The 15752-nt window shown below is 36.8% G+C and overlaps 2 protein-coding genes and 1 long non-coding RNA gene across 4 annotated transcripts; 1 reads left to right on the top strand and 2 right to left on the bottom strand.

Annotated features, from left to right (window-relative positions):
• The first annotated feature begins 1058 nt into the window (after positions 1–1058).
• LOC113322851 (TBC1 domain family member 10B-like) lies at positions 1059–8456 on the top strand. The gene is made up of 18 exons (XM_026571019.1): positions 1059–1272; positions 2400–2469; positions 2564–3154; positions 3252–3425; positions 3534–3647; positions 3903–3961; positions 4180–4246; positions 4394–4445; positions 4723–4815; positions 4898–4981; positions 5075–5424; positions 5942–6003; positions 6264–6333; positions 6597–6677; positions 6808–6909; positions 6992–7116; positions 7356–7467; positions 7786–8456. The coding sequence occupies exons 1-17, from the start codon at positions 1223–1225 to the stop codon at positions 7444–7446; spliced, it is 2235 nt and encodes a 744-aa protein (XP_026426804.1). The 5' UTR covers positions 1059–1222; the 3' UTR covers positions 7447–7467; positions 7786–8456.
• A 1100-nt stretch (positions 8457–9556) lies between these two features.
• On the bottom strand, positions 9557–12761 carry LOC113322046 (probable serine/threonine-protein kinase PBL7). 2 transcript variants are annotated; one of them, XR_003346933.1, is made up of 6 exons: positions 12674–12761; positions 11744–11937; positions 11439–11628; positions 10954–11345; positions 10038–10423; positions 9557–9882 (listed from the first exon to the last, which is right to left on the bottom strand). XR_003346933.1 is itself a non-coding variant. In XM_026570055.1 (5 exons), the coding sequence occupies exons 1-5, from the start codon at positions 12759–12761 to the stop codon at positions 10100–10102; spliced, it is 1188 nt and encodes a 395-aa protein (XP_026425840.1). In that variant the 3' UTR covers positions 9557–10099. The 2 variants fall into 2 exon arrangements, 1 of the variants encoding a protein (XP_026425840.1); XM_026570055.1 differs by having other exon boundaries at positions 9557–10423.
• A 1833-nt stretch (positions 12762–14594) lies between these two features.
• Positions 14595–15398, bottom strand: LOC113321829. Its single transcript, XR_003346885.1, has 3 exons — positions 15323–15398; positions 15135–15223; positions 14595–15010 (listed from the first exon to the last, which is right to left on the bottom strand). It is a non-coding gene; the product is annotated as an uncharacterized LOC113321829 (long non-coding RNA).
• Between the last annotated feature and the right edge of the window lie 354 nt (positions 15399–15752).

Below are 15752 nucleotides of genomic sequence, written 5' to 3'. Positions count from 1 at the left end.
TTGCTCATATAAGGTACCGGGTTACTAAGAAGCGTACCAATCCTTGTGTTACAAGTGTTGTGTCCCGGTATCCTTCACGAGTTCGGCATCAATCAATCTATAGAAATAGGGTGACTGCAATTCGTCCAAAAGGATCCAAGAGGAGGTTGGAGGGGAGTGGATGCGAAACGTGATCTACACCGACAGTAAGACCAAATATAAAGAAGAATTCAGCACAACCAACTCCCACCTACACATAAAGGCAAAAGCAACCACAAAACATAACAAAGTAACAAACCCTTTTACATGTTTTCTTTTGAGCTCACGAGTCACCACCACCACTGTAATTCTCAAGCTTGATTTACATATTGGATTATGGCACTACAACGAACAGTTTTCAATCATGGACCACAATAACTCATAAATAGTAGCTATGGTCCGGGTTAAAAGTTTTTAAAATGAAGGGGACATGTTAAAGCTAATAGACAAAAACATCAATGTCCCCGGTTTAATCTACTGGCATTGTCTCGCATTCAAAGTAGCAGTGACATTAACAGGCTAGCAGCACCGCAGTAAAATATGCATGCTCAAACAGCCAGAGTTGATCATACTTGGCTTCGTCCCTGTGTCATGGATTAATCTGTTTATCCAAAAATTAGAAGCAAAATATAGTTGTAATTACCACCCACCGATAAAACTAAACAATTTTCTTAGCAAATTTGAAGCGAAATCAACCATATTGTCAACTCTCGTTTGATTACATATTCTTGGTGTCAAATTTCCACATATTTACCTAACTCCTACGCAAATCAAATCAAATACTAAAAAAAAGACCCGAATCCATATACTCCCTAGATTCAGTACATCTCAGGATCTAAATATGCCCTCCTCCCTGATAATATACTACTCTAGCTCACTTCTTAAACTCCATTCACCTAGTTGGTTTCATCTCGGCAGCTACTTTCTCACTACAAAACAACTCATCAAATCTTCTGATCTGATCAAAGCAGCCACGTAAGGAAATCCATCGGATCCCGTGCTAAGTAGTGATAGAGTATAGAAACTCACGAAGTTGCATGTGCAATTACAAGTGTAGTGGAGATTTATTTATGACGGTAGAGAGAGAAAATCAAGAAAGAAAAATCAGTTGGAGAAATCAAGGTTTGAGTTTAGTTCTCCTACATTTGAAGAAAACTGAAATCAATCTTCTCATCTTTGTCTGAGAGTAATAATCAAGAAGAAAATGAAGGAGAAGAAGAAGAGTCTAGCTTTTCACCCCATTGAGCATAAGAGGTAACTAAAAATTTACTCATTCTCTGTCTGTTTTTTTCAAGAACACTGGAGATAGTTAAAAGATATCTTAATTTTGGGTTTTCTTTTTCTTTCTTATCCGGTTTGATTTGAAGTAGCATTTGTGTTGATTCTTGTTGTTGGAGTTGAAATTCATGTTAATCTTAACTGGAAATTAGTACTGTATTTGTTTGATTAGTGCATTCTTCTAGTTTTTCTGGGTTTGGAGATTACTGGTTTTGAAGAAATTAAGCAGGATTTAAGGGATGTTTCTCTGCTTATCTCGAATTGTATGTTTTAGTTTGGTTTCTGTTTTAGGTGAAAAATTTAGGTTTCTAGGATTTTGGAACTACATTGAGTATTAGAGGTAACATTCCTCCCATCCTGAGGTTTGGCTGTTATTTGAATGTGTCAATTACCAAAAAATGCCTTTTGTGTATCGGCATCTGCATCTTGTTGTAGCTCTTGTATTGCCGTCCACTGCCTGAAAAATGTAGATGAGTAGTAATGTTGAGTAGTTCAATGAGTTGTATTTGGAATTTGAGCAATCACGGAGGCATTGTGGACTGTTGAAAGCTGTTGAGAGTGGAATTGAATAACATGTTGTTAAGATTCTAGAGTAGCTGTGTGTTAACATGAACAAGACATCATCATCTTGTTCTCGGCATGATCTTTGGGGTAGTCACATGTTTTAACATTTAGGTTTCAAGGAATTTGGAACTACATTGAGCATTAGAGGTAACATCCTTATTATCCTGAGGTTTGATTGTTATTTGGATGTGTCAATTATCAGATATTCCTTTTGTGTATCGGTGGCTCTTGTATGTCAGTTACCTCCTTGAAAAATTTAGACATTACTGAAAAACGGGTTGTAGGTTGTGGTGTATGTTGAATTTGAGCAATTACGGATGCAATGTCGAGAGCTGTTGAGAGTGGAACTGGAAACATGTTGTTAGGATTCCAGAGTATTGTGTAGCAAGACATCACCATTTTTGTTCTCAGCATGAATTTTGGGGTAGTTGCGTGTTTTAACTTTTTAAGCGATTCAGTTGGAAGGTAGTTACGGAGAATGATGGAAATTTGGGTTGCATTTTGATTTTAAATACTTACATACATGTTTCTGTGAGCAGGGATACTTATGGATTCGTAGTGAGACCTCAACATTTGAAGAGATATCAAGAGTATGCTAATATCTTCAAGGTATATATTTATGAAATTTAAGTTTTTTTTCGGTCAGTGGAAACAAAGATTTATATTACGGCTGTCGTCTTAAGGGATATTCTTCGTGATGCAGGAGGAAGAAGAGGAGAGATCAGACAGATGGAATAACTTCTTGGAGAGGCAGGCATTTTCTGCGCAGCTACACTTAAATGGCTTATCAAAAGATGGACATAACACCACATCTGGTGCCGAAGCTTCAGAGTGGGAATCGACAACTTTGTTGGAGAAGGTTGTGGAAGAAGATGACACGAGAAGTGGGTCACGGTCTGGTTTAGATGGTTTCAACTCAGAGACAAGTATGCCAGAAAAGGAAGTGATGCCGCAACCAATTAAGAATGTAAAGAGTCATAAAATACAAATATGGGGTGAAATTAGACCATCTCTTGGTACCATTGAGCAAATGATGAGTGTTCGTGTTATGAAAAGCAAGAAAACATTAAAAAGTGAGCAGGACGCAAAAACCACAAATCAAGTTGGTTTGACTGAAGATGATTCTGAAGATGAGTTCTATGACTTAGAGAGATCGGACTCAATCCAAGATGCCAACTTCAGTGACACTACCAGTGTTTCAAGTGATGGAATTTCTCCGGAACCTTGCTTGCCTTGGAAAGAGGAATTGGAGTCACTAGTTAGAGGAGGAGTACCAATGGCTCTTAGGGGAGAGGTATGATGGCTGATCTCAAGTTTGTTATTGCCACTCTTTGAGCTAACATCTAGAATGGATATCTAAGTTTGAGGTACCTTTCTATTTGCAATTACAGCTTTGGCAAGCCTTTGTGGGTGCTAGGGTACGTCGAGTGGGGAAATATTACCAAGATTTGCTAGCTACAGGTTCTCATACCAGTAATAACAAAGAGCATGGTACATCCTTGTCTAAGACAAGTAGATTGAGCACAGAATGCACACCTGAGCTATGGAAGGGGCAGATTGAGAAGGTGACTGGATGCGTTATCAGAAAACTTCAAATTCCAACCTCGTTAAATCGTAGCAGTTGGTTACTTACAACTGGAATCGTGTACCTGACTTTAAAATTTCTTTTGTAGGATCTGCCTCGAACCTTTCCAGGTCATCCCGCTTTGGATGAGGACGGTAGAAATGCGTTGAGGCGTTTACTCACAGCATATGCTCGGCATAACCCCTCTGTAGGGTACTGCCAGGTATTTTTGTTTAAACAAGTTAATCTGCTTTAGTTCTCAAAGCTATCATTTTGTTGAAATTATTAAGGTGTTACCAAATTTATCTCCCGAACACTAATTAAGGTCTTTTATCTGGAGACAAGTTTATATGACTGTAAATGTTGAACTATCTTTCCCTCTAGGTTCTACAAAGTTTGTCTATTGAATATAGGTGAAGTCCTATTCCAATATTCATAACCTACTTCTTCTAAGTTCTTATTCTTGACTTGTGTACAGGCCATGAACTTCTTTGCTGGGTTATTATTGCTATTAATGCCTGAAGAAAATGCATTTTGGTGAGTCCAAAGTTTTCGTGGTAATTATCCCTATTTACCAATTGATTGGATGAAGGTTAAATTAAGATAAACTTGCGTGGAAGTATAAAATTTTAACAGGAGGCAAAGATATGGGGATGACGTTAGCCCTTAGACTTCTTTGAGTTGGTGGTGACATATTTTATCTCCCACTATGTAGAGCCACTCCCCTGATTTATTATTTCTGTTAATATTCTCAGGACTTTGATGGCTATCATTGATGACTATTTTGATGGCTACTACTCCGAGGAAATGACAGAATCTCAGGTAACACTAGTTTCACCTTTCTTATTCCTAAGCTAGTGATGTTTTGGCGTTGCTATTAGAAGTGCAGTACCTGCTTACTTAGGGACAGCCAACCAATCACGTTTTAAGGGTTTAAGACTTAGTTGTTTAAGTTGTTATATTTTGCAGGTAGACCAACTTGTCTTTGAGGAGCTGATGCGTGAAAGGCTTCCCACATTGGGTTTGTCTTTGTTAAATCCTACTTAACTGTTTATCTTTATTAGTGGCTTTAGTTATATCATGTGCAAATCGTTGGACGTTCTTCATGTTCTGCATAATAGCATCACTTTTAACTGAACCTAATAAACGCTACTAATGTTAAGGGTGAATGCTTAAGCAGCTCTCTAGATGTTCCAGCTACCCAGCAAAAAGTGCAACAGCTAAATTTAGTGTAATCATATTAAGCTTATTTAAACTCAACTGAGCAATTTCTAATTCAATCCATGCTTCTGGTGCAGCCAATCATCTCGATTACCTGGGAGTACAGGTGCCATGGTTCACAGGACCCTGGTTCCTGTCCATTTTTGTGAATATGCTTCCTTGGGAAAGTGGTTAGATTTTATCCTTTATCCTTTATGATATGACTTTGGCATAAGACCGAAGTGTGCGACTGACTGGTTTCGTTGAATTCAGTGTTTCGAGTCTGGGATGTCCTTCTTTTTGAAGGTAACCGTGTTATGCTATTTCGGACCGCACTTGCATTGATGGAATTATATGGTAAGATTTTTTCTGATGTGTTTGAAACGTCATACAGGCACGCTTGTATCTTTTTAATTGACAACACGAACTTAGTTCACTAATTTCTTGTAGGACCTGCACTAGTTACAACAAAAGATGCTGGAGATGCTGTTACTTTGATGCAGTCCCTTACTTCTTCAACATTCGACAGTAGTCAGCTTGTATTAACTGCATCCATGGGTTACCAAGCTGTCAATGAAGCTAGATTGCAGGAGTTGAGAGACAAACATCGTCCATCAGTAATAGCATCCATAGAGGAAAGAGTAAAAGGGCTTCGCGGTACAAGAATACTAAAGACAAATGTAACAGAAGGACTAAATGAAATGCAAATGAATGGAAATGTCCCTGTTTTGGATTATGGCCTCCTAAATTGCCTAACAGGGAGTGTGGGTGTACGTCCTGCTCCCAATCATCACGAGGAGGTAAGCATTCCTTAATTGAGAATCATTTTCTTCTCTAATATCAAAGGGCAGTAGTTTTGCAAGAAGGTACCCCTGCAAATCATTAAGTCTTGATAACTTCGTGATTGCTGGAGTGTTGTCTGGATTAATGTCATGATTCGAGTTCTAACACAAATTTAATTTCTCTGGGTGCTGGTTGACTTAGCATGGTTCACAAATTAAGAAACTTTTAAGTTTAAGTATCAAAGCCGGTGTCACTGTAGTACAGTGGTAAAGTTACTGGGTGATGACACCAGTAACCTGAGTTCGGACCTCGCCAGCACCAAATTCTTTACTGATCAAAAAAAAAAAAAAGTTAAGTATCAAAAAAGTACTAAAAACCTTTTAGCGGGTCTCTAATGGAAATGTCATGCAAACGAGTCAAGTGCGGTTTTACTACCGTACTGCAGTTTCTTTATTTAGTAGCTAGTGTAAAACTGTTAAGGACACTTAGTTAAAACTGAAAGGAACAGTTGGACTAATGATAATTTATGTACAGGGTGCATCTTTGAAAGTTCAGATCGGTAAAGTGTTGGAGGAGAAAAATTCGGCTATCATCAGGTTGGTATATTTGAGCTGCATACCATGTCACCATTGTGCTCCTATAAGATTCATAATCCTATCTTTATTTCCAACAACATGTAGCATCATTAGCTACTGGTTAAGATAAGGTGTAGTTCCAGTTCACCAAAAAAAAAATCTGTTAAGTCGGATAGTTATGTTCCAATGGAGCTGATGGTTTTGAAAAAAATACTTAACTATATCGTTTCTTTCTAGAAGACCTGTGGTATTAAGATGGTGTAGTTCTTGTTCTTTGGCAGAGCTGAAGAGCTAGAGACAGCACTAGTTGAGATGGTCAAGCATGATAACAGACGTCAATTAAATTCAAAGGTACATCAGAAAGTGGAGTTCTATCATTATTTGAACATCTATCAATAATTTACAAGGACTGAATTTGCAGATTCTTCTTTGCTTCGATTCTTACCTTAAAATGAGAAAAAATTTCTAACATGTCCTTACTGCTTAGGTCTACTGTCTGCTAAAAATGCAAAGAAGTTTTACCTGTTGAAAAAGTAAATAATGTTACTTCATTCAAACTCGGGACGGTATCTTTCTTAAAACATCTAAACATTTTTTTTTCTTTGAAATTGCAGGTTCAGATGTTGGAGCAAGAGCTAGATCAACTACGAAAGGAAGTCGTGTACAGGCAAGAACAAGAAGAAACCATGATTCAGGTCTCATATTCACCTCCAAGTTCTATATTTTTATTCTTTTCGAGAAGTCTTATTAGATTTTCGCCCCCAAGTTTATGGACGTAGTATCTGCATTGCTTTAGTGTTTTAAATGGAACCACTATTACTGTAGGTCCTGATGCGAGTAGAACATGAACAAAGGGCAACAGAAGATGCTCGTATATTGGCTGAGCAAGACTTGGCTGCTCAAAAAGATTACACTCACGAGCTTCAGGTTTCTTCTCTTCTTCAGCAATTTCTTTTTTCCAATTTATGCAAGTTTTAAATATCCTTATAGACCAAATGCATATACGCAGGAGAAATATGAAGAGACTATGAGATTGATTGATCAGATGGAGAAGAGGGTGGTCATGGCAGAGTCAATGCTGGAGGCTACATTACAGTACCAATCTGGTCAAGCTAAGAAGCTAAATTCCCCAAGGTATCATATCTGTCCCTATCTCAAATCCAATATCTACAACTCAGCCACTCCTCAGGTCATGTTGTTTTCCAATCAGTCTAATTAGGTAAATGCTTAGATAACACTTAACTAATAAATTACATATGTTCACTAATTAAGTCTAACTGCTAGGCAACAAACATGCCATGTAATACAATGTATTTCCATTTCTGATATGTTCAGAGACTAGAATTGAATTTGATGAAAACTGTTATCTTTAGATCTTCACATGTGGAATCTTCATCAGTACAAGTAAACCAGGAGAAGGCCCGTGATATACCACCTAGAAAATTCAGCTTGCTCTCCACGTAATTCAGACACGAAAAGAACGAGGTAAGGCTTTGGATTTCTACAATTACATCATTGCACCGCAACTCTGCATAAAACACCCTTAAACTTAAGCATTAGTGAAGCGCCATTTACAAAAGCTAGGAGGGCATCTTATTTTTCGACTCATTGGTTTCTACTAGGGTTTAAAAGATGTGGTGTAAGTTTTTTGGCACACTTCAGTTGACGTCATATGCGAGCTCGTCCACAATACAGTTAGGACTAGACTTCCACATTCCATTCTCAGTAGTTCTCGGATCAGGAACATTTTACTTGTTTATCATTCATAACAATATCTCTATGATTTATCCTGTGCTGCAACAGGGGAAACCAATTACTGCCAAGAAACACGAGTGATTCGTAATTTTTCCTAATATGGAACCATGAAACCATAAGGCATGGCGGATACAGCTCAAGACTCGAGACAACCAAAAGATAGAAAGCAATCACTGCATTGTGATTACTCTGTCGATGTGAGCATTCAAATGATAAGATTAAGAAAGGAAACGGAAACCATCACTGCACTGTGATTAGTTTGTCGATAGGAGCATATAAATGATTGATTCTTATCTACTACTACTACATGATTGATGAAAAAGAAGCTCAGATCCCCATATATGCACCAACCAAACCTAGACCTCATGTTTTGAATTAGGTACATATATATATATATAGGTACAGGGGCCATTCCCAATGTACAAAATATATATATATATATATTTCTTTCTCTGTATCAGTACCAAATATATTAGTACTTTGCATGGATCTAGTCTTCTTGTCTGTAACTTGTTAAACAAGATGAATGTACATGCACATGGCAGTCCATTTCTTTTGCATAATAAACAAAGAAGTAGGTGAAGAAGAAGAAGATGTAGAAGAAAAGGAAGAAGAAGAATAAAACAAGCTTAAAATACAAAGATAAGGTACAATAACCATAGATGAATGTATGACCTATCTGTTTTTCTCTAATATAAATAAACTTGTTATGTTTGTAAGTTTGTTCATGTCTATTGTTTTGTATTCCAAATTTCCTTTCCTGGTTTAGGTGAATGTTTGTTTTAGGTTTCATCAATATCAACAATTATAAATTTTGAAAAAATAATTCACGATTTTTTTTATTTCTCACTAAAAATAGAAGTAATAAATGCTCTGCAAATTATTGCATAGTATATGCATTGAGACAAGAAGGTTGGTCTCCTAATATCACACAAGACATGTTCAGTCACTGTTCACTATCAACCCCTCGTAACTTATCTTTTCTCCATTCTCTATCAAAATGGGAAAATTTGGTCCAGAGTAATCAGTAGATTTTTCTAGTAATTCAGTAAAATCGTTGGGTATTGATATCCAGGACCTGATATCCCATTTTGGTGAAAGGTGGTGGATGCTAAAGTCCAGAACTGGTGGCGAAATCCTCAGATAGATGCTGACCGGAGGGAAATGACTCTAGCATTGGGATTGGCAGTGGGGTGAAGATAGAAATGATCAAAGGTCAAACGTCTGGATTGATTGTCCTAGATCTGGACTATGTTAGTTGTTCAATTTATAGAGTTTTCCATGCTGAAGTGTAGTCTACTAGTGGTGAAATCCCATTTACTGCCTAATGCGGCCAACAGGTCTATGATTGCAACTCCCACCGTCACTTTTCACATATTTACTGTCTAGCTAGCAGTACTGAAAGGAGAATAGGACCATATAATGATCATCTCAATCTCATCATCTTAAGGTAACAGACACTTTTCACATAACAATGTAGTATTATTCTTGGTATACCTTTTCGTACAACTTTTTGATGCGGAAGTCAATACCTACTAGTCTAAATGGTGGCTTTTTCAAATATGTACGCCTAAGTTATCAACACCCAGCAACCTTTGCAAACCATAATAAATAAATATGCTAGAGAATGACAGAGACCAGTGTTCATCCTCCATAGTCCCAATTCTGGTGGTTTTAATGAAGCCCTGACCTACGCTTGAAAAAGAACCATCTCTTTAATGCTTGAGAAAAATGAATATCAAATTCCATTGAACAGAAGGTAGTAATATGACTCACCCAGAGATACAAACACTTATAAAGAGATAGAATCCTGAATCCATACAGCAATAATATGATATATATACATAAGGCAACAACATCAATGCCTAGAAAATCCGAGAGAAAGTAGATACAATGAGGCCAAAACGCACCGGTGGATAACCAGGAAACAAGACATGTGCAGAGAAAAGGAAATAAGAATACATAGGGTCAAATTACAAGAGGATTGATGTAACGTACCGAATCAACCCCATGACAAGAAATCCTTCACTTGTTCCTGCAAAACTTGCAATGAGCATAATCTCATGGTTCTGGAATCTTTAAGTTCAGGATAGTCCCTACTCTTCGCTTTAGTTGACAGACTGATATCCACCATTTGCACAACAACTATGACACATGGAATGTCTTTAACTGTTTTAGTGAACTCGACTGTGGTGTAACTATTATCTAATAATTTTGATTCCAAAAATTGCATCCATAAAAGATGATTACAAATGTGGGCAATAAAAAATAGCACTTTTCAAAAGGGAAGAAAATATTACATTTTGGGGCCCTTCCAAACTTGGGCCCTGGACAACTGCGCAGCACCAAGGACGGAGGACTGTTAGTTTACCCTTCTGGACTGATCTCTTTCTGACCCACCGGCATTGTTTAGTCTTTTACCGCTGTCGGTTCTTCTTGATCGAGGAGTGGAAGGAGACATGCGAGAATTTGGTACTGGATGTGTTTCAGGATTATAGTCTTGAGAAGCGAGGTAAGTCAAGGCTGTGACAACATCTGCTATTAGAGGTCGCATGGTGGGCTGCTCTTGAACACACATTGCAGCAACTGCAAGTGCTTGGTATAGGCCTCTTGCAGGATACTGGCCTTGAAGCATTGGGTCCGCCATCTGCGAGAATTTCCTACGATCTTTAAACAAGGGTCGTGCCTGCAGGCAAAAGAAAAGGCTTGGGGTCAAAAAACTGTGATAAGAAGTGCAGCAAACTAAATAAGACAGATTTATTGCAGAAAGGTTTTGTGCACCATTCATCAGAGGTTCAAAGTGCATTCAAGTAACAAGGAATATTTCAAAGTAAATAGGCAGAAAAAACTAATAGCCCTACATGAGCTATCAGCTAAACAAAAAAGTAAACAAGAAAAAGGCAGGAATATAGAAGCACTGAGCAGCAAGTTTTGAATAGTCAACCATGAAAAGTATGTCAATTCAGTGAGCCATTTGCCAAGTCCATTTAGACTCTCAACTACTAATCAGATACAAGAAGTCAAGACCACCATAACATAGTGAGTCTAGCAACATACGCAAGAAATTAGGAAGAAAAAAAAAAGAATAGAAACAACTGGTTGAACTACTGTATTTCTCGGTCGATAAATCCGTGATGCTTATGTTATCATGTAAATGTCTATAGTCCATAAGACAGAGAAGGCGCTAAATGAAATGGGATCAGCATGTAATCTTACCCATGCGACAAGATTATGCTCCCCTGCGGATTTTGAATTGTCTATTGCTTTCCTGCCTGTTAAGATCTCCAACAGTACAACCCCAAAGCTATAAACATCTGATTTCAACGTGAGTTGACCAGTCATTGCATACTCCGGCGCACAATAACCGTATGTGCCCATAACTCTCGTGGACACATGAGTGTTATCCCCAACAGGACCCAGTTTGGCCAACCCAAAATCAGATAATTTAGGATGGTATCCCTCCCCAAGCAAAATATTTGAGCATTTTAAATCTCGGTATATAACAGGGGGGTTTGCCTTGTCATGCAAATACTCCAATCCTTTAGCTGCGCCAGCTGCAATCTTCATTCTTGTGCTCCAGTCAAGTCGTTTCTTGTCAGGTGGAAGGTCTGCAAAACCATTCAAATAAAAAGATAAGTCATACACCCATAACAGTGAAAAGGGAAAAATATATAAGAAAAAACAAAAAAATTGGTATTTACCGTGTAGATGATCTTCTAAAGATCCTAAAGCCATGAATTCGTAGACTAGAAGTCTTTGATCACCATCGGCACAATACCCTGTTAGATTGACTAAGTTGGGATGGTGAAGTAGACTTAACATCAAAACCTCAACCAGGAATTCCCTGTTTCCTTGTAATCCATTCCGATCAAGTTGCTTGATAGCAACAACCTGTAGCAAACAAATATTCCGAGTTCACATCATTTCAAATTTAACATACTGTTGAGAATCAATTGATAGCAAGCACAACGGCCACAAAAACCTAACATATCCGAACATGACGCACCTGGTTTGTACTTTCCAATCTCCCTTTATAAACCCTACCAAAACCACCTTCACCAACTAAACAATCTGCCCTGAAATTCTTTGTTGCAGCAGCCAGTTCACGAAATGTAAATGTCTGAGCTGCAATGTGATCAGATTCTCCATCCTTTAAACTGTCTTTCTTCGCATCCAGAGCAGCTTTTATCTTTAAATTATCTATAACCAAAAAACAAAATACAATACTTCAAACACCATTTCAATAAAACCAAGAGACAATCACATTAGTCAAATGACAAAATACAATAACTAATACTTAAAACAACATAAAGTCGTAGCTTCTCTCACATGAAGGAAAGAATATTATCAAATAATCCAAATAACAAACAATGATATGAAAAAAAGACAAAAACAGCAGTAATTGAAGGAAAGACTCAATTTGATAAAAAATTTAAATTCAATAAAACCCAGTTGCGTTCAATTGCACCACCACTTCAATATAGTCAATAAGACTAAATACCCATCAATTTATGAGAAAAAAGGTTGGATTTTTACAATTCATGGACAAAATCAATGTTTTGAACCATGTTAACCTTACAAAAATCAGTAAACCCACCCCAGAAAGCAAAACCAAAACCAAAATCATGATAATTCGTCAAATTGGAGAAAAGCAAATAATTCAAATCAGTAAAACACAATTCAAGCAAAACCCAGAACATATCCCAACAGTAGAAATCGAAAAGGTGGGTACTTTCTTGATTACACAACAGTTAGAGAGGTGGGATCATAAGTAAACTACCTAAACCCTAAATGATTACTTAAAGAAAAAGAAGAAACAAACTAAAAATCCAATTTGTTCACATAATCAAAACAAAACCAGATTCATACAAATGCTAAAATTGAATAGGATTCTACTAAGAAGTTGTTGAAAGTTTGTAGAAATTGATTTAAATACCTGTAGACTTAGAGTGGATCTGATCTGTAGGTTGTTTCTTAAGCTTTGGTTTCTTATTTGATTTCCCAGAACAGGGAAACCATCCCATGGCTTCTTCTTTCTGTGTGTGAGTTTTGGAGAGAATCAAAGAAAAACGAAGAAGAAGAAGAAGGAGAAAAAAAAAAGTACAGAAGAAATAAGAGAAGAGAAGTCTAGACTCTAGAGTCTAGAGGGTCGACAGTATATAATTCTCTTTCTTTCTTTATCATTTTGTTGTTTTAATATTTAAAAGCATTCAAAGAAAAATTTATTTTTAAACTTTTCAAAAAAGGATTTTCTCTGTACTGACCGTTTAGATTTCTGTTCTGCATTCACATGGGTCCGTCAGGTCTATTGCGACAAAATAAACTTCCACCTGAACGGTGATGAAATTCTCGTTTCCTATTGGCCGAAATAGGTTTTTTCTTATACAAAAGCTATGGTGAGGACACGTGGCGAAATTCTATTGGTCGAGATATTAAAATTTAGGTTACACTTAGTTTACATCAGGTATTTAACTGACCGTTAATAACACTGTCTGCATAAAAGTGGGTAGAGAATACTTACATCAGAGGTTACACCTAACTAATTTGGTTACACACTGTTTACATCAATTACTTAACTGAACGTTAGTGAAGGCGTCTGATATGGACAATATGTACGTCAAATTCAAAACCTAACCAACTAAATAACGAAAAACTTTTCTTTCTCAATTTTCTTTCATCGTCTGAACTCCGAAGGATTTCACTGATGAATGATATACCAAACAAGAGAAGCGGTACTATGTTGACTGGTGAGATTTTCTTTTTGTTATCAAGTTTCTAAAAAAATAACGCAAAAGCTAAGTGATGGATTGATAAACGTATTGAATTTTGTGAGAAGTTATAGGAGGTTGGATTACATACATACATACGAAAAACATGAATCTGCCTATAAAAGGTTATTTCTTTATTTTTCTATCCTTAAACCTGAATTCTTCTTCACTTATCGTAGTTGAATCCATCTTCCTCAATTATCGTAATATATCCTAAATATTAAATCATCTTAATTTCTTAATCTCTCAGTTCAGTTTCACGATTATGTATTGTTTATTGATTGATATATGATTGGTTGTGTAGTGAACTACAAATTGGATTATCAGGAACAGTTTGAGTCTCTAAGGATAGAGATGATTTGGGATAGATAGAGGGAAATAGAGGATTGGGAGAAGAATTAGATGAACTAGGGAAATAAGAAGAAGACATTGTTACACAGAGAAGTTGCATAAGCAATTAGAGAAGAAGATAAGTTTTACATTCTTTTTTAGCTACCTCGCGATTAAGTTCTTCTTGCTAATATAGCTGGATTACTACTCTCAATATATGAATACCTAAACTACCCTCCAGATAACAATACAATACCACATATATCCTAGCCTAGGTACATGACAAATACCCACTTAGAGCTGTCAAACGGGCAAGCTAGGGTCAACCCGGCCCTAGCTTGACAAGCCATGGACGGGTTAGGGTCAACCCTACCCCTAGTACTGTTCATGTACAAGCCCAAAACCCCAACCCTAACCCTAGACGGGTTGGCTCTGACGGGTTGCGGGTTGGCTGGTAAATTTGACTTTATTATTTTTTTGTGCTAAAAATATGAATATGGTAAACAACCACAAGTCTAAATACTAAAAAGTGCATACTGAAAACAGATTACAAATTCCACAATACAACTAAAACATGATTGAAATGAACCAAACCAAAGTTGTGGAGTGGAATATATATAGACATAGTTACATACATATATAAAACCAAAAAAAAAAAAAATACAAACTTCCACTTTTACTGCCTACCAGTTTACCACAGAGTATCACCTACTAAAAGTCTAAAACACTTCATCACTAGTGAAGAGGAGACCATAATAACAACCAATTCCTTATTCCTGCACAAAAAGTATCATATTCATTAATAAGGAATTAAGGATATAGGTCCAGGATTGTGATTCATATAAGAATCCTCAAAGTGACAGTAACTATTATCTATGTTTGTCCTTTTATATACAAAAGTGGACAAACTGAAGTACTGAACTGAAGCTACCGTCTACTGAACTGACTTTGAAATCTTGAATCACAACCTAAAGGTCCTAAACCCTCATATGCAGTCACATATACAATATATATCGTTAGTGTCTCCCTTCATATTTATACAAAAAATAGGAGACAGTGATATCATATGGAAGTCCAAAATATTTCCTAAATCAGTGCCCAAAAAATGTTCTTTTTCCATGTATCTTTGTAATTGTGTCTAGAAGTGTATCACTTCAAGATGCTCCAGTATGAATCTGTAATTTCCAGCAAAAAGTATATCAAACAAAAGGACGTGTTAATGTAAATAAATAGAATTTTCATAATTACCCGCTTTATATCGCTGAAGTACAGATACTAATTAGACGCATAAGAACTTACTGCCTCATTGTTGTTTGCCGGATCAAATGCCAATACATCCTCACTAATATCATTATCTTTCACTTCCTCAACATCAGTTGATGCAGCTCCTACATATAATTGAAAATAAGTAATTATCAATCTCATATATATTGTTAAATAGACTTACAACTAATTTTAAATATTACTCAAAACACTTAGCCTCTTACCGATTCCATATATCCAATCACGAGTTGTTATCAATGCCTCGGCACTTTCAGGTGATAAGGAGCTGCGATATCTGTCAAGTACCCTTCCCCCAAGGCTAAATGCAGATTTCGAAGCAACAGTTGAAATAGGAATTGATAAAATATCGGTTGCTATTCTTGTAAGATTAGGGTATCGTAGTTCTTGGCTTCTCCAATACTTCAAGATGTCAAAATCAGTTGACATTGATCCTGATGACTCACTTAGATATTGTTCTAGTTCTGACTTGTCAGATTGTTGACCACCATTTTTTTTTGCCGCGGCAAATCCCTGCATCAAAAAACTTCAACAATTAACTACCAATTCTATATGGACAGTTATAGAAATGTTCAAGCAGTTAAAACTTAAAGAAATATCACCTGCATAAAAGCACTTCCATTGCGTCCAGAATTC

The sequence above is a fragment of the Papaver somniferum genome, chromosome 11 (assembly GCF_003573695.1).
Source record: "Papaver somniferum cultivar HN1 chromosome 11, ASM357369v1, whole genome shotgun sequence".
Classification (NCBI taxonomy): Eukaryota; Viridiplantae; Streptophyta; class Magnoliopsida; order Ranunculales; family Papaveraceae; genus Papaver; species Papaver somniferum.
The sequence above is the reverse complement of the archived record's forward strand: the minus strand, read 5'-3'. Positions and strand labels throughout refer to the sequence as shown.